Raw genomic sequence first — 26,822 nt, 5'->3', positions numbered from 1 at the left:
AATCACTTCTCCATATTCTATGCTAAATGTAGCCTGGAGCGTGTCACTGGACTTTATTTCCCCTATTTTTGGCTGAGGTATGAATGCTGTGCGGTCACGGGATGCTGAAGAGCCGCTGTTGTGTCCTCCTCAGTGAACTCAAGCTGTTTCTGCTCAGGCCACCGGCTCCTACAGGCCCCATGAGCGGACAAACGAACAGAATCCCTCCTTTTGCTGCCTCGGATAATAGCAACACCCTACGGGCACACCGGCTCCGACACTGGAGTACCCCATCCACAGAGGACAGTGTTGGGCTAGAGGCAGTGACGGATGGGTCGGGGTGGACGGGCACTGCAGAGGACCTCTACCCAGTGGCCGATGAGTTCTCAATGGACAGAAGGGATGAGAGGTTTTCGTTCATCAGTTATGCTGAAGGGACTCCCGTGTGCAGGATATGCTTCCAAGGGCCGGAGCAGGTAACGAAACAATTAAGCAGGTGTTTATGATAAATGAGGCTTGAGACTTCATAAAAACACATTTCAGATAGACTACATTCCTGATCTTTCCAAATTTTCCATGAGAATGGGATCTGCTTATTCACTTTAGACATTTTAATGACTTATTTCTAGGACTATTTAAGATTTTGTGAATTTCAATGACTTTTCATGGATTTATTTTTTATTAAAATATGTTCGGGGGTCTGGGTATCTCAGCGAGTAAAGACGCTGACTAACACACCTGGAGTCGTGAGTTTGAATCCAGGGCGTGCTGAGTGACTCCAGTCAGATCTCCTAAGCAACCAAATTGGGCCGGTTGCTAGGGAGGGTAAAGTCACATGGGGTAACCTCCTCGTGGTTGCTATAATGTGGTTCTCGCTCTCGGTGGGGCGTGTGGTGAGTTGTGTGTGGATGCCGCGGAGAATAGCGTGAAGCCTCCACATGCGCTACGTCTCCACGGTAACGCCCTCAACAAGTCACGTGATAAGATGTTGCGGATTGACGTCTCAGACACGGAGGCAACTGAGATTCATCACTACACCACCCGGATTGAGGCGAGTCACTATGCCACCATGAGGACTTGGAGCGCTTTGGGAATTGGGCAATCCAAATTCCAAATTCCATGGGAATGGGACGTTCTTATCAACTATATACATTTCCACGAAAAGGCTCTTTCAGGAATTCTCTGACCTTTTATGTAGAATTTTTATTTTTTTTAAATTTCATGATTTTCCTATGACTGTGGGAATAGTCATTCTCTATAGAATTCTTAAGCTTTTATGAATTCCCATGACTTTTATGGAAAAAAAAATCTGATATTTCCAAATTTTCCATTAGAATGGAATTTAATTTAGCTTATTTAATTTAGAAATTTGTGTGACTTATTTCTACTTAATTCCATTATTTTCCATTAATCTGTAAGATTTTATGAATTTATTTTTACTTTTCATGAAAAAAATGATTCCTGATTGTTCCAAATTTACCATGACCTTGCAATAAAACGACAACTATTTTAATTTACTACATTTTTTAAGGTAAATTGTTGCACAAAATTAATTTATGTACATTTGACATATATTATGAATTGAAAAAAACAGGACAACAATATATTGATTAAAATAAATAAATAAATACAACAAGATCCTATAATTTTCATCCTACTTAATTCAGCCTACATAATTAAATATTCAGATGCAAGAGCTTGTGGCCACTCCCCCAAACACATTTTATCTGATTTACTTTAATTGAAATACGTTGAATCGCAGAGGTTACATTTAAAAATAACATACTATTATTGAGTAAGATATGTAACTCAATAGATACCTTGATAAGGTACAAATTTACAAAAAATAATAAAAAAGAATTCCTTGTGGAAATGGGACATATTTATTCACTAACGTTGACTTTCTATTAAAATCACATTTTTTTAAATCCCTGACAGATCCAGGTTTCTCATGACCGTGGGAACGCTGTTTAAAATAACCTCATAATTGTAAAGTTGTGCCCTTTGAGTTGGCAGTGGAGTCTTTACTCTAATGCTCGATGTTTTAACAGGAAAACTGTAGCTCAGAGCAGGCCTCATAAATCATTCATGAGGATATGCAAATTGGTTTCAACTTCAAATACCTCTGCACCGACAATCCCCAAAAGGAAAGGTGATTCACCGGCATTTTACAAAGAAAGACGTTTATTTCACACTTGTTTCAGTGAGGTAGTGCCAAGACAGAGTAAATGAAAGAGCTGGAGTAAGGTGTGTATCACAGCACACAAAGTGGGTTAAAGTAGCTCCAGCTGAACCTTCACCTGTATTAAAAGAAGGTAACCTGACCAGGTGAGCAGGGAAGGATACCTAACATTCTTCCTGTGAGGATAAGGAGTGCATACAGTTTAGTCATCACATTTATATCGGAAGTTGTGTGTCACAAAAGGTCAAAATGTGTCATGAACGGTGATATCTTTACAGGCTCAAATCATATAAGGAGTGACATCTTGTGTTTGCAGATACATTTGCACCATTCATGAATTAGAGAAAGTCCCTCTAAAGGCACTTTTCCACCGCACGTTACGGTTCGACTCGCCTCAACTCGACTCGCTTTACGTTTCTGAGCTTGCATTTCCACTGCAGTTTATTGCCGCCTCAATGTGGGCGGGATTATAGGCTGATCGTCATAGTTGCGCCGCCTCTACTGCCGTGACATCATCTTAAACATGACACAAATCAATAAATATAACAGGACCGCTAGCTATTAGCTGCTAGCTCATTGTGCTGCATAAAGCAGTTGTTCATGGTGATTTTACACAAATGTAACAGTTTTTAAATTGGCCTAATATTTTTAGAAGCTTTCCAGTAGCTGGTCAAATAAATAAAGTGAAGCTTTCAAGCAGAGTATAAAGTTAACGTAACAAAACATCTCATCCTCCATCATGGACTCCAACAATGCCGTGATCGACCCCAGGGCACTCTTCCTCCCATTGCCCGCCGGTCTAGATGGTGTCCATTTGGTCGAACCACTTCCACTTTTCCTTGATGGTTCTGTAGTCACTTTTACGTTTTATAACTTTTCCCTGCACTGTTGGTAGGTCCAGTGGTAGCCGTGTGCGGCCAACAGCTGAGACACTTCCTGAGAGACTTTATCGTTTCGTTCATCGCTAATGAGAGGAACGTCTGCACCTCATTTATTGACCACAGAATGGTTTTGAGCACAGCCATTTCTTTTTACAATTCGAAAGTCACGTGAACAAATTATACAGCTATCGCTGTTGCTAACTTTAAAACTAGTGGGTTGATGTCCCGTATGACGCCGGTAGTGACGATTCTCTGACCAATCAGTGATCTGCAGGATTTTGATGTCACATTTAGTATCGACTCGGCTCCCTTGGAACCTCGACCGAGGTGGTGCTAAAATAAGTACCAGGTACTATCCACAGTGGAAAAGCCCAAAAAACGAGCAGAGTCGAGTTGTACAGTGCAGTGGAAAAGCCCCATAAGGCACCCAGTGTTTCATTAACTGCTCCATAATGACACAACTTCAATTCTAATTGTTAATCAACCATTGTGCTCATCCAATATCGAGACTGTTGCCTCAAAGCAAACAGTAAGATATCTCCGAAAAGCTCTGCTGTAAATGTAAGCACAGAAACATGAGTGTAGACAAACCCAGAGGAGTGATTTCAGATGATCGTTCCAGTTAGTGAGTGATGAAATCTCTGTTGTTGTTCGGTGCAGCAGAAAGCAGAACTGATGTTTTAGAGATGCTTAATAATGAAAAGCATTGTTTAGATGAAAGATCAGAGTATGTCGACCATGTCGTTTACATTTGTGCAAACATTAATGACGTTATTATAAGCAGATTTCTTGACACATCAGCTAAAATCCGTCATTCTTTATGAGGATGCCTTTTGGCCTGTTGTCAGCCCTGTGTTTCCAGACTCTCTTTGGGTATTATTAAATATGCAGAAAAAAAACTAGTATTTATTCTCTCTTTACTGTTCATACAGTGGAAAGAAAAAGTATGTGAACGCTTTGGAATTACTTGCATTTATATATTAATTTGTCTTAAAATCTGGTTTGATCTTCATCTAAGTTACAATAATGAACAAACACAATCTGTTTAAACTGATAAGACACAACATTACTGTATTGTTCTTGCACATATTAAATACATCATTCAAACATTCACAGTGTAGATTGGAAAAAGTATGTAAACCCCTAAGCTAATGAGGTCAACATAAGCTAATTTGAATCAGGAGTTGGCAAACCTGGCATTCGATTAATGAAACGAGATTGTAGGTGTGGGTTAGAGCTACTTTGACTTATAAAAAGCACTCAAATATTTTGAGTTTGCTATTCACAAGAAGCATCTGCTGATGTGGACCATGCCTCGCAAAATAGATATCTCAGAAGATCTACGATCAAGAATTGTTGCTTATCTGTGCACAGTTAGACACATTGTCTATATATGGAGATGATTTGGTACTATAGGTACTCTCACTAGAAGTGGCCGGACGGACAGACAAGATGACTCACAAAGGACACACCACAGAATGCTCAATGAGGTAAAAAGAGCCCTAGAGTGACAGATAAAGACATCTCTGTTCATGAGTCTACTATATGAAAAACGGCGTAAAAAGGGCACAGCATACCAATATGAAAACATCATCCCAACGGTGAAGTTTGGTGGAGGGAACATCATGATTTGGGGCTGCTTTGTTTTTTCTGTTTCGTGGCCTGGACCGCTTGCCATCATCGAGGGAAAAAATAAATTCCCAAGTTTATCAAGATATCCTACAGGATAATATCAGGGTGGCTGTGCACAGCTGAAGCTCAGTAGAAGTTGGGTGATGCAGCAGGACAATGACCCTAAACATCGACGTAAATCCACTACAGAATGGCTTAAAAAAAGAAAATCCACCTTTTGGAGTGTCCCAGACAGAGTCCAGAACTTACCCCAAAACAGATGCTGTGGAATGACCTCAAGAGTTCCTTCTGAAATTTGTGCAGGTCTAATCCGGAAACACTTGGTTGAGGTTATTGCTGCCAAAGGGGGATCAAATCATTAGTTATTAAACCCAAGGGTTCACTTACTTTTTCCACAGCACTGTGAATGTTTAATGGGATGTGTTCAATAAAGACATGAACGATTATAATTGTTTGTGTGGTGTTATCTTAAGCACACTGTGTTTGTCTATACTTGTGACTTTAATGAAGTCACAGTTTAAAACCAATTAATGCATTGTCTTATTTAATTGGCTCATACGAAAATGATGACTGAGGTCAGACATTAAACAGTTGATTAAACAGATAAATCTGCACTTCAGCTACACAAATACACATGCACAGGGAAATTACATGGATTAAAACAGGATCAAACTTCAACGGGAACACTAATCACCCTAACGGTGACACACACACACACACACACACACACACACACACACACACACACACACACACACACACACACACACACACTGGTACTCCTATTGAGGACTCTCCATAGACATATTGATTTTTATATTTTTAGTGCGTGTGTGTGTTTGTGTGTGTGTGTACAAACTATATATTCTATAACCTGCCCCTACCCCTCAACCTAACCCTCATAGAAACCTTTTGACATTTAAAAAAAATTAAAATAAAACATTGTTTAGTATGTTTTTTAAGCCATTTGAATTACAAATACACTAGGGGTGTCCTCATTAACCACATTTATAGCATAATACCCTCGTAATTATTAGTGTGTAACCTACAAAACATTTCCTCGTAAACCACAAATACCACACACACACGACGCACGCACGCACGCAAGCACATAGACACGCACACACATTATAGGGATTATAGGACTGTAAAGTGTCCAGTCGAGGCGACTCCAATATCTCGGAGGAAATAGGTCATCCATGTATTTCTCGCTTACTTTTAATACCACTTCAGGATTTGGACATACTATTCCATCGGCATACTGTTTTTGGAACGTATCGCAGCAGTTCTGAGGGGAAATGTCCACTGTGTGGCGTTAAAAGAGAGTTAAATGTTCAACAAAACCTCCCAACCTCCCTACTCTTAACCTTGAACCATTTTGTGGTGTTTTAATGACACTTTGGGCTCACATGTGGACTCGCGTGCTCTTCAGGACTCCGATCCTTTACATCACAAGTGCATCACTCTATCAGTCGGGCAACCGCACAATTTGACCGTGTCCAAATAAGCTTGTAAATGTAGTTGGTTATGTAATGCAAAGTTAAAACAAGCCATTCGCTATAGTAAAAGTGATTAGATGACATTAGATAGCATTGTGTGAGGAACAGGGTTAAAAGTAAGTGTTTATAAACTGATAATCTGACGTTTACTCGTAATTTGTGTGAAAGTGAATAAAAGTCACTGTTGTGGTAGCGGTATAATAATGTGATTATATGAAACCATGTTGTTGATTTTGGCCCATTGCATACATAAAGTAAATTGCATTAATTAAAATATCTTTAGAAACAACACAAAGACAAATGCTACACTTCTGCTCAGTGCCTTCACGGCTCCTTCGGATAAGGACGTTATTTTGCATCCAGTAATCCTGTGCAGTCTCTCTCTCGCTCTCTTTCTACATTCACAATAACACAGGTCTACACTCCCCTTTTCTGCCACATTAAATTCACGTCACATTGAATAGAGGCCCAAATACCCAGCGTCCCCGCGAAATGCTATTTCAGAATCGCTTCGAGCTGTGCTTATGTGGCGCCTTTGTTGTGGAGTACATTTGTGTATCATTAAGAGGCAAAAGCTGCCCTCTGTCCCAGCATGTATTTTCTTATTTATGACAGACTCGATTCATTTTGCCTCTTTAGTGCAGCTTGCATTTTGTTGAAATGTGGACGTAGTTGGTAAACCAAAGTGCCAGGCTTTCAAAAGGTCTTAGATGTGAGGAATGAGACACAAATTTAATAGCACAAGATTGGCTCAGATTTCTCTCTGTTGCCTTTATGTGGAGATTTCATTTTATATTGTGAAACCCAGAAAATGTTACACACAGCATTTTGTTCATGCCAGGGTGTTGCTATGTAGTTGTAAAGGCGTTCTGACTGGTTTAACACAACGCCAGGGTGTTGCTATGTAGTTGTAAAGGCCTTCTGACTGGTTTAACACAACGCCAGGGTGTTGCTATGTAGTTGTAAAGGCGTTCTGACTGGTTTAACACAACGCCAGGGTGTTGCTATGTAGTTGTAAAGGCGTTCTGACTGGTTTAACACAACGCCAGGGTGTTGCTATGTAGTTGTAAAGGCCTTCTGACTGGTTTAACACAACGCCAGGGTGTTGCTATGTAGTTGTAAAGGCGTTCTGACTGGTTTAACACAACGCCAGGGTGTTGCTATGTAGTTGTAAAGGCGTTCTGACTGGTTTAACACAACGCCAGGGTGTTGCTATGTAGTTGTAAAGGCGTTCTGACTGGTTTAACACAACGCCATGGTGTTGCTATGTAGTTGTAAAGGCCTTTTGACTGGTTTAACACAACGCCAGGGTGTTGCTATGTAGTTGTAAAGGCCTTCTGACTGGTTTAACACAACACCAGGGTGTTGCTATGTAGTTGTAAAGGCGTTCTAACTGGTTTAACACAACGCCAGGGTGTTGCTATGTAGTTGTAAAGGCCTTCTGACTGGTTTAACACAATGCCAGGGTGTTGCTATGTAAAGGCGTTCTGACTGGTTTAACACAACACCAGGGTGTTGCTATGTAGTTGTAAAGGCGTTCTGACTGGTTTAACACAACGCCAGGGTGTTGCTATGTAGTTGTAAAGGCGTTCTGACTGGTTTAACAGAACGCCAGGGTGTTGCTATGTAGTTGTAAAGGCGTTCTGACTGGTTTAACACAATGCCAGGGTGTTGCTATGTAGTTGTAAAGGCATTCTGACTGGTTTAACACAACGCCAGGGTGTTGCTATGCAGTTGTAAAGGCGTTCTGACTGGTTTAACACAACGCCAAGGTGTTGCTATGTAGTTGTAAAGGCCTTCTGACTGGTTTAACACAAAGCCAGGGTGTTGCTATGTAGTTGTAAAGGCCTTCTGACTGGTTTAACACAACGCCAGGGTGTTGCTATGTAGTTGTAAAGGCGTTCTAACTGGTTTAACACAATGCCAGGGTGTTGCTATGTAGTTGTAAAGGCCTTCTGACTGGTTTAACACAATGCCAGGGTGTTGCTATGTAAAGGCGTTCTGACTGGTTTAACACAACGCCAGGGTGTTGCTATGCAGTTGTAAAGGCGTTCTGACTGGTTTAACACAACGCCAAGGTGTTGCTATGTAGTTGTAAAGGCCTTCTGACTGGTTTAACACAAAGCCAGGGTGTTGCTATGTAGTTGTAAAGGCCTTCTGACTGGTTTAACACAACGCCAGGGTGTTGCTATGTAGTTGTAAAGGCGTTCTAACTGGTTTAACACAATGCCAGGGTGTTGCTATGTAGTTGTAAAGGCCTTCTGACTGGTTTAACACAATGCCAGGGTGTTGCTATGTAAAGGCGTTCTGACTGGTTTAACACAACACCAGGGTATTGCTATGTAGTTGTAAAGGCGTTCTGACTGGTTTAACACAACGCCAGGGTGTTGCTATGCAGTTGTAAAGGCGTTCTGACTGGTTTAACAGAACGCCAGGGTGTTGCTATGTAGTTGTAAAGGCGTTCTGACTGGTTTAACACAACGCCAGGGTGTTGCTATGTAGTTGTAAAGGCATTCTGACTGGTTTAACACAACGCCAGGGTGTTGCTATGTAGTTGTAAAGGCGTTCTGACTGGTTTAACACAACGCCAGGGTGTTGCTATGTAGTTGTAAAGGCGTTCTGACTGGTTTAACACAACGCCAGGGTGTTGCTATGTAGTTGTAAAGGCGTTCTGACTGGTTTAACACAACGCCAGGATGTTGCTATGTAGTTGTAAAGGCCTTCTGACTGGTTTAACACAACGCCAGGGTGTTGCTATGCAGTTGTAAAGGCGTTCTGACTGGTTTAACACAACGCCAGGGTGTTGCTATGTAGTTGTAAAGGCCTTCTGACTGGTTTAACTCAACGCCATGGTGTTGCTATGTAGTTGTAAAGGCGTTCTAACTGGTTTAACACAACGCCAGGGTGTTGCTATGTAGTTGTAAAGGCCTTCTGACTGGTTTAACACAACGCCAGGGTGTTGCTATGTAAAGGCCTTCTGACTGGTTTAACACAACACCAGGGTATTGCTATGTAGTTGTAAAGGCCTTCTGACTGGTTTAACACAACGCCAGGGTGTTGCTATGCAGTTGTAAAGGCGTTCTGACTGGTTTAACACAACGCCAGGGTGTTGCTATGTAGTTGTAAAGGCCTTCTGACTGGTTTAACTCAACGCCATGGTGTTGCTATGTAGTTGTAAAGGCGTTCTGACTGGTTTAACACAACGCCAGGGTGTTGCTATGTAGTTGTAAAGGCGTTCTGACTGGTTTAACACAACGCCAGGGTGTTGCTATGTAGTTGTAAAGGCGTTCTGACTGGTTTAACACAACGCCAGGGTGTTGCTATGTAGTTGTAAAGGCGTTCTGACTGGTTTAACACAACGCCAGGATGTTGCTATGTAGTTGTAAAGGCCTTCTGACTGGTTTAACACAACGCCAGGGTGTTGCTATGCAGTTGTAAAGGCGTTCTGACTGGTTTAACACAACGCCAGGGTGTTGCTATGTAGTTGTAAAGGCCTTCTGACTGGTTTAACTCAACGCCATGGTGTTGCTATGTAGTTGTAAAGGCGTTCTAACTGGTTTAACACAACGCCAGGGTGTTGCTATGTAGTTGTAAAGGCCTTCTGACTGGTTTAACACAACGCCAGGGTGTTGCTATGTAAAGGCCTTCTGACTGGTTTAACACAACACCAGGGTATTGCTATGTAGTTGTAAAGGCCTTCTGACTGGTTTAACACAACGCCAGGGTGTTGCTATGCAGTTGTAAAGGCGTTCTGACTGGTTTAACACAACGCCAGGGTGTTGCTATGTAGTTGTAAAGGCCTTCTGACTGGTTTAACTCAACGCCATGGTGTTGCTATGTAGTTGTAAAGGCGTTCTGACTGGTTTAACACAACGCCAGGGTGTTGCTATGTAGTTGTAAAGGCCTTCTGACTGGTTTAACTCAACGCCATGGTGTTGCTATGTAGTTGTAAAGGCGTTCTGACTGGTTTAACACAACGCCAGGGTGTTGCTATGTAGTTGTAAAGGCGTTCTGACTGGTTTAACACAACGCCATGTGTTCTGCGTGGTTACTTACTGATCTAAGTCAAAAGCGTCCACCCTCAAGTCTATGATATGGTCATTCCTTTAATGTCGGTCTATAGGATAAGGTTGCTTAGAATAGCAAAAGCACACCTCTCCTTTACAAGCCGCAAAATCAGAGGGATTATTCATTTCTGTAGCACAAATGGTGCTAGACATGTCCGTCTCCAATAAATAATGAATCAAGCTTGGTATATCCACACAAAAACAACTCGCCGATCTGTTTTATCACTTTTAATCCTGATGTTATGATTCACATTGAGCCAAATAAGGAATCAGTCACAACTTGACACATTTCCTTAAACGAGCTACTGATAAGTATGATATTTCTCTAAAATATCAATATGGATAGGGATCAGTGTTGGGTCTAATCTGATTACAAAGCAATTCGTAACTGTAATCTAATTACTTTTAAAGTAAAATAAATAGTGTAACAAATTACAATAATATATTGAGCAAGGCCCTTCACCCTATCTGCTCCAGGGGCGCTGTTTCATGGCTGACCCTGCGCTCTGACCCCAGCTTAGTTGGGATATGTGAAAACAACTGCATTTAATTGGCTCTGTACCTGTACTTTGCACAATGACAATAAAGTTGAATCTTGTATGATACACATGAAATATGTTAATATTAATGTTTATTGCTATTTCTTTGAGAGCTGAAACGTGTGCACCTCCAAATAAGTCATTGTTATGAAGATATACATTATTATGAATTTATTGAGTGAAAAGAAACTTTTCTGTGAAAGGGTTTTAGAAAGTAAATTCACCAGTAATGTTATTACTTTTTGATATTGTAATCAGAAAAGTAATCTGATTATAATTTCAGTCATTTGTTGTGGATTTTATTTTTTGTAACTCACCCAACTCTGAAAGGGACATCTCATATTATTGCATATATTAATTCAAAAATAAATAATAATTTTTGTCATTTTTACCCCCTAGTGTAGCAGGTATTAATTCTAATGTGTTCTCAAAATTCTCAAAATCCCTATATTCATCTGATACAAACTGATTTATATGTGTGGAAAAGAAAAGGAGGAAATTATTTTATGGAAGAAAAATATTATGCATGTCACAGTTGTGACATCTTTGGCGCACTGCCGATCTCCCGCTTTAGTCCATGTGAGGTTTGAGTGGAGAGAGCAGGAACAGGCAAATTGTTATTGCATCATTCAACAACTCCATGTTTTCCATCTTACACAGCCTCCTCCAATAAAGACCCATGAACTAGCAGTTGGACTCCAGCATTTATTAATTGAACACAACACAACGCAGAGAGGTAGCCATGATGGTGACGGCCCGAGACAGCTACATTGGTGCCGTGACCCGGATACTTTAGAAGGATCGACGTCAGTTTGACCACCAGTGTTGCTGAGTATTGCTTTCCCATTTCAGAGACTGAGTTAATATTCTGTGTATTCTTCTGTTTAACCTGTCGGGAGAGTGAGGTACAAAGACCAAGTATAGCAATGCAGAAAGAAGTGCATAATTTCTTCTTGAGGAGATCTACAAGGACTGAAAGTTTTCTTTCTTTAATGTCATACATAAATGCTGAGGAACATGTCCAGGATGAGGTTGACTTTAGTGCTGGGAGAGGGAAGTTCTTTAAAGATATTGCTTGCACGCCTGGAGCCACAGGTGTTTTGCTCTACACGAATGTCAGTTGAGAGTCAGGTCCCAAGGTCAGACACGACTTCCACTGACTTAAGTTGCCTCCTCGGGACTGTCCATCTCAGCACAATTAAAGGAAAGTGATAAAAAAGGAGGGGGTGACACATTCGGAATGTAGGTTTAGAACCACATTCAGTTGACCCTCATTCAATGACTATGACTGGTGTAAAGTTATTGATGCAGTCTGATGTGAAAGAGCCACCAAGCTTTCGTGGTGATGGGACAGACAAACTCTCTATCCAGGAGTGGGAAGAGCAAATCAGTGTCTACTTAAGAAAGAGAGGTATGCGCACAGGAAAGCAGGCTCAAGAAATTATATCAAGACTTGGAGGGAGGACTAGTGACATAATCAAAGTCACATTTTATGCAGTAACCTGTCCCTAAGACATGGCGAAGACCCGAGAGTTATTATTGATATACTAAAGCAGCATTTCAGTGAACTGACATATTCTGCCATGCCACTCGCTGACTTTTATAATACACTACCAACAGTTGAAGAGCACGCAATGGACTACTGGACTCGCTTAAACAAAGCTGTTGATGTGGCAGAGGAGTGTTTGAAGAGGCAGGGCCGAAACCTCAAAGATCCGAGTAAGGAGGTAACTAATTTGTTTGTTAATCACTGCCCAGATCCAGCTCTTTCCGCAGTGTTGAAGTTCAAAACTGCTGACAAGAGGAAAACCAGTGAAATTCAGGAATGGCTCAATGACCATCAGACACAACTGAGAGTTGAACAGCAATGAACCAGACTGTGGCAGGGTGGAGGGAGGGGCCAGGTCGTGATCCTACACACCCGGTCCCGTATTAGGCTAATTATGCCTCTGTGAGGGATAAAGGTCGACTGCAGAGGATCGTGCGGGAGAGAGAGATCGTTTACGGATGCATAATTAGCCTAATACGGGACCGGGTGTGTAGGATAACGACCCGGCCCCGCCCTCCGCCCTGCCACACAGACCAAAATACTTTGGTGTAGAGAGATATGCTACAGAGAATGCGCAAAGCACTGCACTTGACGAATCAACCCCAGTAGGCAATCTAGTGAAACCGCAAGGTCAAACGGAAGTTGTGAGAGATGCTGGCTCATTGTCTGATAATGATAGTTTGCAGATGCTCATCAGTTTACTAGATCCGGGTGTTGCAGAAGAACCATCAAGCAGCAGCTTGATGCAAGCAACATATTTTCCAAACGAACCACAACCATTCCGAAAGCCATGCAGAGTATGCAAAGCAACCGATCATTCTACCCTCATGCATTGCAGACGGGATGGATTGTATTTGTCTTGCTTTAAGCCAGGACATTGGAAGAAAGAATGTTAGAAGTTGAGAGCTGGAGGTAGTGACCCCACGTGTATTCAAGTCAGGGGCAGCAACCGTTAAACTGAAGGCCTGCATATGGAGGGGGAATGTGTGGGTGGGCAAATTCAAACCCTCAACCAAAAAGATGAAGAAAAAGCCTGGGAGCAATGGTATAAGAACACATGTGCTGCCGCACAAGAAGGTGTTCAAGTAGTCGTGCAGAATACACAAAGTGAATTGTTCTACACTAGTGATTGTGAATATAGTATTTCAAGTCTCGAGAATGCTGTCTCAATGGCGTGAACAGTTAGTGAAGCAACAGAATCCAGAATGCTCAGAGAAAATGTTATCACCAAAGACAATCAGTTGAGTGAGCAAGTCATTTTGATCGGCTGCGGGGGTCATCAAACTCACCCTAAATGTGTGTTTGAAGTGGAGTTAGAGGCTTAAGGCATTCGGTGTATCGTTCCCATTCTCGTGGTCCCAGGGCAGAAGAATGACCTCATTCTTGGATCCAAATGTCATAAAGTACCTCATGCATGAGATGAAATGCAGTGACAACTACTGGAGGGTGACCACTCAGAATTGTGACCTGTTGTCATTTCCTGACATCTCTCACTTCCTTGACATAATGACATGGTTGTCAAATAGGAAGGGTGATGAAACACCAAGTAAAATTGGGAAAATGAAACTGACACTAGCTGTAACACTTCTGGCTGAATTATCCCAAGTTCATGAATACCTCATGTGGGGCAGGCTAATGAAAGATGTCCCCGGGAAGTACAGTGGTTGAACCTACATCTTCAAAGTCAATGCCACAAAACATCATGGTTGGCCAGGTGGTTACACCTGTGTGGGGTAAATTACTCTGAGTAAATTACTAACTGTAAGTTAGCTGATGTGTCACCCTGTTTGGCTGCTGAATATTTTACGGTTTTCCAGAACACTAGCCAGGTTAAGACCAATAACCAAGTGAAGGCTAACTCTATATCGAGTTGTGAGGATTTGAGGAAGAAACTTACAGAAGTGGGCCTAAAGGATGTAGATATAGATGCCTATATCCTGCAGGACAAAAGAGTAAGGGCAAAGGAAAGATCACAAAGCAGGCTGGTACATTTAGGAGGCTTAAAGCCACTCTCAGGGTTCTGAAGGAGAAGTTGATGGGTTGTGTGGTTCTGGAGCATCCCGATTTCTCAAGACCCATGATCCTGTCCATAGATGCTTCCCTAGATGGTTTAGGGGGGTGTTGTCACAGATACCCCTGAGTGAGCACAAAGCAAGACCCATCGCTTTTGCAAGCAAAACGCTTAGTGCTACACAGAGGCGATATCTAGCTCACCGCCTAGAGTTCCTGGCCCTTAAGTGAAGCATCTTCGAGAAGTTTAGCCATTGGCTTAAAGGACATACATTCTCCATATGGATGGATAACAATCCCTTAAAATATATCATGACTAAGCTGAAACTCGATGCTTGCGAGCAACGTTGGGTGGCCACATAACAGGTAACAAGAATATTGTGGCTAATACTCTCAGTTGTGACCCATTTTCAAAGACAATCAGCCATAGACTACTCAACGAACAGTACAAGAGTCTGCTATCTCAGGCTGAGGGTGTTAGTGAGGAAGCGATCCAGGATACTGTCAGGCTGAAAGTTAGGTGTCAGCTGCAAAAGTCAGAGGTTGACCCTGAGGGAGATTACTCCAGCGGCTTGCCCAGGAACCTGCAATGTTGATGAAGTTCATGCCCTTTGCGAAGCTCATGACAACTGGGAAATAGCAACAGAGTGCCGGGAAGTTCAATCGATCCAATCTGTCCAGCAGTTTGCACCACCAAGTCTTGATATGTTACCGGTATTCTCCCTGCAGCAACTTAAAAAAAAAGACAGGAACAAGACCCTACCACATCTTCGGTTGTTCCTTTTGTGATTTGGAGGAGACAACCTTCAAGGCAGTAGAAATCAAACATCAACCCAAGTCCCTTTGTTCTCAGTAAGCAATAGGACAGACTTACATACTTGGATGGCATACTCTATAGTGTAACTAAAGATCCATTGTGTAAGCATAAGAGATATCAATATGTGGTCTCTTATGAAACCAGAGTTTTAAAGCCAAGGCACTGAGTGGTATCCATGACCTCGCTGGACACCAAGGCCAAGCAAGAACACTTCATTTAGCAAGGGAGTGGTTCTATTGGCCAAAGATGGAACAAGACATCAAGTCCTATGTCAAGTGTTGTCAAAGATGCATTCTTGCTAAATCCCCTGAACCATCAGCTAGAGCTCTATTGGAAAGCATACATACAGAACTTCAGTACCCATGTAATTAGTGTGCTTAGACTTCTGAAGCAGGAGATAGTAAGCATAATTCAGTTGATGTGTTAGTGGTTACGGACTACTTTACAAAATTAGCTCATGCATTCCCATGTCTGAATCAGACGGCGAAACAAGTGGCCAAGAAGCTGTTGGATCATGTTTTCTGTGTTTACGGCTTCCCAGAACGCATACACACTGATCAAGGAGACAATTTCGAGAGTGGTTTGATTGCTGAGCTACTTATATTTTCAGGAATTGCTAAATCGCATACCACAGCATATCATCCAATGGGAAATGGAGGAACCGAATGACTTTAGGAAATATGTTGCGTTCCTTGCCATTGAAAGCTAAACATTAGTGGCCCCAACAAATCCAGATACTGGCATTTGCACACAACACCACTATACAACTGATTATTCACCCTTTTATCTCATGTTTTTACCTGTTCAAAATGAACTAGGTGGAACCAGGAATCCATACCTTGATGAATGTGATGACGCAGAGGAGTCTGTAGTAGCCTCACAGTCCCAGGATCTCGTGGATTGTCTAGAAAACTAAAGTTCAGAGAGCTGAACAAGTCTTTGGGTGTTGAATGAACCAGAACATTCTCAGGATCAAAGCAAACAAAATGAGGATGAATCTGTGCAATTTCCTATAGACGAAACCCAGTGAAGTCAGGATGGTGATTGCTCTGATGAATTCAGTGATGTTAACAATCTTGCTAGAGCACTGTTGACATCAGACTGACTCATATAGTGAAAGAGCCCCTCCTACTTTAAAAGTAAGAGAAACATACAATATAGTACAGTCTAGTTATGGGACTGTTGACCGAGACATTCAGGGTGTAGGAAATACTCAAGAACGAGTTACACGCACTGGTAGAGTGGTCAAGAAAGTCAGTCGTCTCATTGAGACTATGGCACAAAGAGAGTTATAAATTAAACCAATTGCAAATAAATTTTATAAGAAGTCCCAGTCACTATTCACTTTGTTTTAGAGGGTTATTATACTGTTCATTTTGTGGTCCATTCTGCATAACGTGGCAGCTCATTTTAGCTTATCGCGTAGCATTTCTCGTACGACCCAACGGCCCGCTCGGTTCTCCCGATGTGTGTGGACCAACTGGGAAAATACCCAGTATGCCAGATTACCAGTCCAGCCCTGACTCCAGCCTTAATTAATTGAACAATTTAATTAAGGCCACACAAAATATTGACAGTTTGGGCCCAATTTGGACATTTTCACTTAGGGGTGTGCTCACTTTTGTTGCCAGCGGTTTAGACATTAATGGCTGTGTGTTGAGTTATTTTGAGGGGACAGCAAATTTACACTGTTATACAAGCTGTACACTCACTTCTTTACATTGTAGCAAAGTGTCATTTCTTCAGTGTTGTCACATGAAAAGATATAAATCAAATATTTACAAAAATGTGAGGGGTGTACTCACTTTTGTAAGATACTGTGTATAATATATATATATATGTGTGTGTGTGTGTGTGTGTGTGTGTTGACTAGCGTGCTCTTCTGGACTCTTACCTCGGTCATTTACATTGCAACTGTGCTCGAAAAACGTATAAATGTAGTTTATGTAATGCAAACTTTAACATTTATAATTTCACCAGGAAACCGCTGTGATACGTACAATGATGAATGTGCCAATAATTTAGCAAATATTTAGGCAGCTATCAATAAACAAATAAAAAATGAATCTTTCTCACTCTTATCGCTCTCTTGTGTGTGTGTGTGGCACACGTGTCTACAGTGCGTTTGGCGACCGCTACATTAGAGTAAAGAGTAGTGTCGGTGTGACACTCGGAGAGAGCAGTAAGTGAAACAGATTGTCACAGTTGCAACGAGAGCCTGATTTCTGCTGCTCACTCGCTGTCCTGTAAACATGGAAGGTGGATTAGGCTGCAGAGTTGGCCGTGCTCCCCGTCTCCTCCTGTGCTGCCTTCATCTCATTGGCTGCTCCTGCTCTCCTCATACTGTCCGGCCAACTTACTCCCACTAAGTCCATCTGCAGAAAGGCCTGTGTCTGTACTAACACTCCCTCTCCATTTCCTCTGATGCTGTGATGGAGGTGCTGCTCTGTTGGCTGAGGAGCATCAGGGTCGTGCTTATGCAATATTCATGTGAAGTTCAGCTCGAGGCGGCTTTCAGTGAGAGCTGCACTGCTTGGAGGAAGAAACAGAGCCACAGGAAAGAAAAAAAACACAAATCTCAACTGTTTGTCCTAGACAGCAATGAGATGAAAAGGAGAGCAAATTGAGACATCTGCATCTCAGATTGTTCTCCTACAGAAAAAGCCTCAAAAGAAATCTTAAAGGAATATTCCGGGTTCAATACAAGTTAAGCTCAATCGGCAGCATTTGTGATATTGTATTGATTACCTCAAATTAATTTGGGCTCGTCCCTCCTTTTCTATACAAAAAGCAAAAATCTGGGTTGCAGTGAGAGACTTACAATGGAAGTCAATGGAACCAATCTGTAAACGTTAAAATACTCATGGTATAGCCACAAAACATAAACAAGATGCATATTAACATGATTTTAATGTGAAAAAACCTCTTCTGTGTAAAGTTACAGCCATTTTTACAACTACCATGACGATATAATGTCAGCAAACCCAACAATGATGGTAAAAATTATGATTTAAACAACTTTACATCTCAAATAATACAAGTGCTTTAATAAAATTATAAGCTTCACATTTCCGTCTTTAAACCCTCTAAAAATTGGCCCCATTCACTTCCATTGTAAGTGCCTCACTGTTACCTCCATTTCTGCATTAATTACTATTGACGCTATCTTTGTGGTAATCAACATTGTACCACAAATGTGCTTGATTTTGCTTAACTTGTACTGAACCCAGATTATTCCATTAACCCTTTAAGCTCGGATGGGTGCAAGAAAAATAAATAATCGTCGATATATTAATAACTACATTCTTGACCCACACAAAATCGGTATCATTTGAAAGCTTAGAAGCTGAATGACATACATCTCCTGTGATGCATATACATGCATTGCTGGACACTGTTAGTAGACAAATTAAACAAACTAGTCAGTTATATGTCTCCTGACCTCATTCTGTATTAGCAGTGTATCACAGCTCATATCTCTCTATCTGTGTGTATCAGGGCGAGTTGTTGAGTCCGTGTCGCTGCAGTGGGTCGGTTCGCAGCACTCACCACCCGTGTCTCATTAAGTGGATCAGTGAGAGAGGCTCGTGGACGTGTGAACTCTGTTACTATAAGTATCAGGTCATCGCCATCAGCACCAAGAACCCGCTGCAGGTAAAACACTACTACTACAGACACCTGGTATATCTACACTGGGTGCTATAATAAAGTAAAGTAACGGCAATGAGACAAGAAAGTAGGTTTCATTGTGGAAAGGATGGAAAGCTGGATAATGTCTATTATGACATCTCGCCGCTGTGCTGAACTCATGAGGCGCATTAGACCAAAGTCCATTTTAAGGAATGGGGAAACACCGAAATCATACAAGATCATACAAGGAAAAACAGTATTTTTCAGGCTGGTTCAGCTAATGTGCATGCATCTCGAGTGCCAGCTCTCTATGTTGCTATCATAATGCTGATTGGCTTTTTTACCTTTAAGGCGGGACTTAATTTTCTACACCCACCATATTGTCACTATGCACTCAAAAATATTCCTGATCCATGAGATCATTGCGTGTGGTGTCTAAAGGTTCATTTTGAGGTCAGTTTATCTAATATCTGTTATAATCTTGCAAATGTATGTAGCTAATGAAAATCACTGAATTAACACATTTCATTTAGGCTAAAATACTAATTTGCCATTTTCAGTTGACGTGATTAAAGGTGATTAAATAAAAAATAAAAAAGTATATCGGTCCAATAAGTGAAAGGATAGTATTTGGGGTAAAAAAGGCCCTTTATAAAACACATTGTTTTTCTTACAGGACAATTCCGGGTTCAATAAAGTTAAGGTTAATCAGCATGTGTGGCATAGCGTTGATTACAACAAAAATTAATTTTGAATCATCCCTCCTTTTCTTTTTTTCTAAGCAGAATTCCCAATTTGGAATGCCCAATTCCCGACGTCTGAGACCGTCAATCCGCGCATCTTATCACGTGGCTTGTTGAGCACGTTACCGTGGAGACATAGCGCATGTGGAGGCTTCACGCTATTCTCCGCGGCATCCACGCACAACTCACCACACGCCCCACCGAGAGCGAGAACCACATTATAGTGACCACGAGGAGGTTACCCCATGTGACTCTACCCTCCCTAGCAACCGGGCCAATTTGGTTGCTTAGGAAGCCCGACTGGATTCAACCTCACGACTCCAGGTGTGGTAGACAGCGTCTTTACTCGCTGAGCTACCCAGGACTCCTGTCCCTCCTTTTCTTTAAAAAAAGCAAAAATGGAGGTTCCTGTGAGGCACTTACAATGGAAGTAAATGGGGCCAATTTTTGGAGGGTTTAAAAGGCAGAAATGTGAAGCTTATAATTTTAAAAAAGCACTTGCAGAAATTCTTTTGTATGTATTATTTGGGCTGTAAAGTTGTGTAAAAGTCATTTTTATTTTAATTGATGCCTAAAGTAGAGTTTGCATGATATGAGCGCGAATCGATCATCTCTGTTCTGCTTTCGGGTCCTTGAATAACGTATAACGTGAGAGTAAGGGCAGCCGGTGGACTTTCTGGTGCCCTCCGAGGGAGTTGGTGCCCTACTCAGACTGTAATTTAATTACAGGTACTTCTGATGTTAAATACTGTATAGACTACAGAACAATTCTATGTAAAACACTGAATTTAAAATCGGAATTTAATGTCTAATGTTAAAATTTATGTTTTATAATTTATCGCCGCCCCCTTAAATTCTTTGACCAGTTCATGAATAATTTATTTGATTTTATATGATTAATTTAAAAGAATTAAAGAACAGTTTCATGTCTATCCTTGTATTTTTCATCTGGTTGATAAGTGTTTTTGAATGTAATTAGTAATAAGTAATGCAATTACTTTTCAGACAGAGTAATTTGTACAGTAATCTAATTACACTGTAGAAGATATAATTAGTAGTTAGTAATTAATTACTTTTTTATAGAGTAACGTACTGCAATGGAGACTAATTTGTTTTTAGAATACATGTGATGTTATGAAATGCCAATTGTGATTTTTTGTGTAAACATTTTCTAAATTTGTCAAAAAATGAATCATAAAAAAATCCCCCCAAATCTTGATACACCTTGTGACCAGAAAAAAAGCACATTTTCCTTAAAGCTGAAGTATGTAGCTTTTTTCAGTGTTAAAATTAGGGCTGCATGATTAAATTAAAATCAATCTTTAATACTGTATACACGATTATTAATGTCTATTAAAAGATTAAATTACAGTGACTTCACAAAGTAGGCAATCACGTGGTTCTTCAGAGTAGCAGATGTTAATGGTGGATATGAGCTGCGCTCCAGTTTTTATAAAGCGTATGTTAAGCATTAAATAATGTTTGTTACGTTACGCCTAATTAAAGGTTTTTTAAAGGGATATCTATGGTATAGAAGGCAAGTTTATTTACACTCACCTAGAACTTTATTAGGAACAGTATGGTCCTAAAAATAGTTCCCAATATGGTCTTCTGCTGTCGTAGCCCATTCGCCTCAAGGTTCGATGTGTTTGCATTCTTAGATGCTATTCTGCACACTACAAATGTACAGAGTGGTTATCTGAGTTACTGTAGCCTTTCTGTCAGCTCAAACCTGTCTGGCCATTCTCCGTTGACCTTTTTCATCAACAATGTGTTTCTGTCCACAGAACTGCCGCTGACTGTATGTTTTTTGTTTTTGGCACCATTCTGAGTAAACTCTAGAGACTATAGTGTCTGTTGTGCATGAATATCCAAGGAGATCAGCAGTTATACCAGTCAAACCAGCCTGTCTGGCACCAACAATCATGCCACCAATTTTGCCTAATGTGATGGTTGATGTGAACATTAACTGAAGCTCCTGACCCATATTTGCATGATTTTATGCAGTGCATTGCTGCCACATGATTGGCTGATTAGATAATCAAATGAATAAGTAGGTGTACAGGTGTTCCTAATAAAGTTCTAGGTGAGTGTATATAGGCCTAGAAGACATAAATGTAGGTTTTTTCCTGAACTATTGACAAAACCAGTTTTTACTTCATCCAATACGTCTGTGTGTCATGTAAGAGGATGACAAATGCACATCTTCACACACACTTTTAACGCTTAAGAGACATAAAATCAAAAACTACCATCAGGGGGGGCCTGAGTATCTCATAGAGTACTGACGCTGACTATCACACCTGGAGTCACGAGTTCAAATCCAGGGCGTGCTGAGTGACTCCAGTCAGGTCTCCTAAGCAACCAAATTGGCCCGGTTGCTAGGGAGGGTAGAGTCACATGGGGTAACCTCCTCGTGGTCGCTATAATGTGGTTCTTGCTCTCGGTGGGGTGCGTGGTGAGTTGTGCGTGGATCGATGAGGATAGCGTGAAGCCTCCACACGCGCTATGTCTCCGTGGTAACGCGCTCAACAAGCCACGTGATAAGATGCGCGGATTGACGGTCTCAGATGCGGAGGCAACAGAGATTCTGTCCCAGCTTATTATAAAGAGATTAGTACATACTGTAAGTGAGCCATTCATAGGTTACATTTCTCAAAAACTGTTAACACCATTAGTCTGGTAAATGTAAGTTTTTGTGGCACTCTAAAAATTCCTGAGTTTGTTTTTGAGTGACCCGCTTAGACCCGCCCCTGCAACGTTACTCATCCAATGGTGTGAGCTGGGGGCAGGGCTATCTCACAGTTTGGGGCATATTCAGAAACATGCTTTGAAAACATTGTATTTGCAATCTCGTTTGGTGGCGCTAGAGTCACAGAAATTACTTCAGCTTTAAGGTGTGCCTATACACTGCTGTACACTACTTGACATCCAATAGTCCGAATTTGACACTTGCAAATAGCTTGAAAATGTGCCTTTTTGGCACAAGTCATGTATTCTGTTTTATCCTCTGCTTGATTTTTTTCCTATTATTTTGTGTGCCAAAAGCAACTAGATGTTAGTCTTTTGGAAAAGATGGTACCACTGAAAAACCATGTCTCTGTCTCTCTGTCTTTCTTTTAATGAAGTGGCACGCTATCTCCCTCACGGTTATAGAGAAGGTTCAGATTGCAGCGGCAATCTTGGGATCCTTGTTTCTTATCGCCAGTATCTCATGGCTGGTCTGGTCTTCTCTCAGCCCTTCAGCCAAGTGGCAACGACAAGACCTGCTCTTCCAGATCTGCTATGGGATGTACGGCTTCATGGATGTGGTCTGCATTGGTATGTACAGCGCTTCTGGGGTTCAGAATATATTTGATCACACACTTCCACATCTAATCTAATAATCTAGACGAATTACTCTGGAGCGGCAGACAAAAGACAGGAAATGATGCAATGTGCTGACACCAAATATTAAATGGTCTGCACTTACATAGCGCTTTTTAAACCTTAGCGGTATTCAAAGCGCTTTACACTGAGTCTCATTCACCCATTCACACACCAATGGCAGCAGAGATGCCATGCAAGGCGCTAGCCTGCCAATAGTGGAGCAATTTGTCATGTGGGCCAGGAATCGTACCACTAACCCTGCGATTAGTGGCCGACCCGCTCTAACACCTGAGCCTCAGCCGCCCCACCAAATCACTCGAAAATTACAGTCTAGACAGGGAAGCAAATAGAAGGAGAATGTTTGGACAGAGGTCTATAAAACCTTTGACAGCACACATCTGAGAAAGGGTAGGTCACATGACCTGAACGAACAAACAGACCAAGAGTGTCCCAAAATAATGAGGAACAAAGTCAGACAGAGCTGTCCACCTCCATTAATACTTCCTAGACATTAAACGGAGTAGAAAACAGTAGCAAAAATAAAAGGAAAAGTTTAATGAATCTTGAACATGTCTGTCAAGCTCCGTAGAGCACCATAAAAGTAGTCCACATGGCTCATGTGCCCTATTCCAAGTCTTCTGAAGCCAAGCAGTAGTTTTGTGTGAGGAACAGACCGATATTTAAATAATTATTAACTCAAATCAAACTCTTATGCAGCTCTAAAATCAAATATACCACCAAAAATGCATCCGAAATTCAAAATATGGGAGGAGAAAAATTATTTAGTAATAAAACTTTAGTTCATATAATTCAAAATTAAAGTTATAGTTATAGTTATACATGCATACAGTTCCAAGAAAAAGTATGTGAACCCTTTGGAGTTACCGTACCTGCATTTCTGCATTAATAATTCAGAAAATGTGGTTGAATCGTCACCTAAATCATAATAATAGACAAACACAATCTGCTTTTGGCAAACAAATAATTGTAGCTTTCATGTCTTTATCAAACACATCGTTTAATTATTCATCGTCCATGCTGGAAAAAGTATGTGAACCCATGTATTTAAAGGGAAATGACAATTATCTCATCATTTACTCACCCTCATGCCTACTCACCCATGATTTTTAGAAGAATATTTCAGCTCTTTAGGTCCATACAATACAAGTGAATGGTGGGCAGAACTTTGAAGATCCAAAAAGCACATAAAGGCAGCATAAAAGTAATCCAAAAGACTCAAGTGGTTTAATCCATATCTTCTGAAGTGATATGACAGGTGTGGGTTAGAAATAGGTCAATATTTGTCTTTTTTTACTTTCAATTTCACATTTGCATTCTTCATAAAAATGGCCACCTAGTGGGCAGGGAGGAGAATTTATAGTAATAAATTACTTAAATGTAATCTGTTTCTCACCCACACCCACACCTATCATATCACTTCAGAAGATATGGATTAAACCACTTGAGTCTTGTGGATTACTTTTATGCTGCCTTTATGTGCTTTTTGGATCTTCAAAATGTCTGGCCAAAATCTACTTGCATTGATGGACCTACAGAGCTGAGATATTATTCTAAAAATCTTAATTTGTGTTCTGCAGAAGAAAAAAGTCATCCTTATTGATGGTATTGTATTATGGCATAAAATACAAGTTGGGGAAGAGGTAATAAATTCTCAATCTTGGGAAATTGTATTAACAAATTGACATATTTGACGTAAACTGAATACCCTTATAAATTTATTTTTTTGCCTCTTTATGTAAATATCTGACACTGACTTGCACCATATTTAACAGGGGTTTGGAACAACAAGATAGTAAGTAAATAATGACATTAACAATTAATTTTCTATTTCTTTAATGATGGACTATGGCCTGAAACTATTGAATTGAGCTTCTCTTCTCCACAGCTCTAATAGTCCATGAGGGGCCTGCAGTTTTCCGCATATTTCATCGATGGCAGGCCGTCAATCAACAGTGGAAAGTTTTAAATTACGACAAGATGAGAGACAGTGAGGAGCTGAAGAAGAGCGAGGAATTGACTCGATCGCTCATTCACCAGGGAGAGCAAACCAGAGAGGACATTTCGCCCTCATCGCTATTGGCTGCTGCTGGTACGCCAGTTACCGTTACAACGGCAACCACACACTCCAACGCGGCCGGGCCGGATTCTACGGGAACATACCAGAGCGACGGGGCAGCTCCACCCGAGCAACACTGTCCGTATAACATCCTTCATTTATGGAGTCATCTGCGGCCTCACGAGCCATGGAGCCCCGTCAGTACAGGCAGCACTAACACTAACAAACCTAGAGAACTGGTTATGAGAGTCACCACTGTGTGAGGACGCGTCGACGGGAGGACTTATCGTGGTAGACTCCAAATGTTTTTCAGCACAAAGAGACAAGCACTGTTTTATCAAACTTTCTGCACATTTAAAGCCCTCTGATTATTTGTGACTGGTGCTCAATTGATATGGGCCAATGCTGATGCCGATATCTAGAAAGTAGGGTGGAATGAGTGAATGAGATTGCCAAATTGCTAAAATGAAAGACATAGTCTTGCCGAAATGACAGTTTGTATTATTTACTCACCTTCATTTCATACCAAACCCACAACTTTACGTTACTGTGGCGGTAACAGACTTCAGTACTCGAGGGGGCGATAGAGTTACCTCAAAAGTCTGTGCATTGTGTTATTATTCTGGTAAGTTAAATTACAAGTATATTGACTAACTTATTGAGACATATCTAGCTGCAGACCCGCAGCACCACCAGTTTCAGCACCACCAGTTTCAGAACCCCAGCGCCAGAACCTGAAGTGAGGGGCGGAGTTATTGACAATGAGACAAGCATGGCGGAGAGCATGGTGAGTTGTCTAACGTTTTTGACATCATGTTGTGAAAAATTATCGCATATATTAAGTTCAGCGTTTATCTGCTAAATATTGAATTTGTGCATAACTTTATCATCTTAATGAAGCTTGAATATGTTGTCATACGTTCGATACATTTTTGCGTGTTGTAAATGAGCCTTGCGGTGACGTTTTGAAGACATCTTGTGAAGGTGTTAAAGTGTTTGTTCCACGTTCCTCTGTTATATGCATTGTTTGTGAGTTAATGTTACCTTATAGTTGAGGTTTTTTTTACGTTGAGATTATTGTGTGGTGCTTTCATCTCTTGTAGAGACATTTCGAATGAATGAAGACCACAAGGAAAAGGCCCACAACAATCTCCTGGAACAGTCAGAAGCTTCCAGAGAGCCCTTTCTATTTCATTTGTGTTCAGGATGACATGGGTTATTTAGCAAGAATGTAAGGACAAAATGGGCCTGAGAGTGAATTCCTCATTTGATACATTTTAAGTTTAATTTATACAGGATTGTCATGATAAAATGGGCCTAGGGGTGAATTGGTCATTTGTTGTATATATTTTTATTGTTTCTTTTAAAATTATGCTGAATTTTTTAGTTTTTTGACATGTTTTATTTTACATAAAGAAAAATGCATGCTGCACATGAGAGCAAAGTACTCTCCAAAACGTTAGGTGGCGCTACTCGGTTTGGAACGTAAGCTCCGCCCCTCACTTCAGGTTCTGGTGCTGGTGTTCTGAAACTGGTGGTGCTGCGGGTCTGCAGCTGGATACTATTGAACTTATTTGATCATCAATTCTATTCCACTGTTCATCCGTCATGACAGTAGTTGACTTGAAAGAGAAAACTCACCATAGAAGTGGACATTTCACACTAATCTCACTAAAGTGCCCCCCTGTGGCAACATCGATAATGACACTTGCGTTGTGTTTACGAGGTTTTATATTTTCAAGTTGGTATAACTGCAGGCCGGAGACCTCCAAATGAGCGGAATATCCAAAAGAGGAAAGAAAGGGGCGTGATTATTCTAGAAGTGGGTTGTGCCAACTCTAAAAGGGG

The 26,822-nt window shown here is 41.0% G+C and overlaps 2 protein-coding genes across 2 annotated transcripts in view; both read left to right on the top strand.

Moving 5' to 3' along the window:
* Positions 1-25,246, top strand: part of LOC127654744 (E3 ubiquitin-protein ligase MARCHF4-like) — a 26,215-nt gene extending 969 nt beyond the window's left edge. Inside the window, exons 1-4 of the mRNA XM_052142075.1 lie at positions 1-455; positions 18,654-18,809; positions 22,657-22,849; positions 24,804-25,246. The exon at positions 1-455 is cut by the window's left edge and continues 969 nt beyond it. Coding sequence (XP_051998035.1) covers positions 84-455; positions 18,654-18,809; positions 22,657-22,849; positions 24,804-25,237 — 1,155 coding nt within the window. The 5' untranslated portion in view covers positions 1-83 and the 3' untranslated portion in view covers positions 25,238-25,246. The remainder of the gene's footprint in view (positions 456-18,653; positions 18,810-22,656; positions 22,850-24,803) is intronic.
* Positions 25,247-25,468: 222 nt separating this feature from the next.
* LOC127654742 (uncharacterized) overlaps positions 25,469-26,822 on the top strand; it is a 46,225-nt gene continuing 44,871 nt past the window's right edge. Inside the window, exon 1 of the mRNA XM_052142069.1 lies at positions 25,469-25,599. The gene's annotated coding sequence lies outside the window, so the exon portion shown is untranslated. The remainder of the gene's footprint in view (positions 25,600-26,822) is intronic.

The sequence above is a fragment of the Xyrauchen texanus genome, chromosome 14 (assembly GCF_025860055.1).
Source record: "Xyrauchen texanus isolate HMW12.3.18 chromosome 14, RBS_HiC_50CHRs, whole genome shotgun sequence".
Lineage (NCBI taxonomy): Eukaryota > Metazoa > Chordata > Actinopteri > Cypriniformes > Catostomidae > Xyrauchen > Xyrauchen texanus.
Note: the sequence above shows the minus strand (reverse complement) of the source record. Positions and strands in the feature narration are given on the sequence as shown.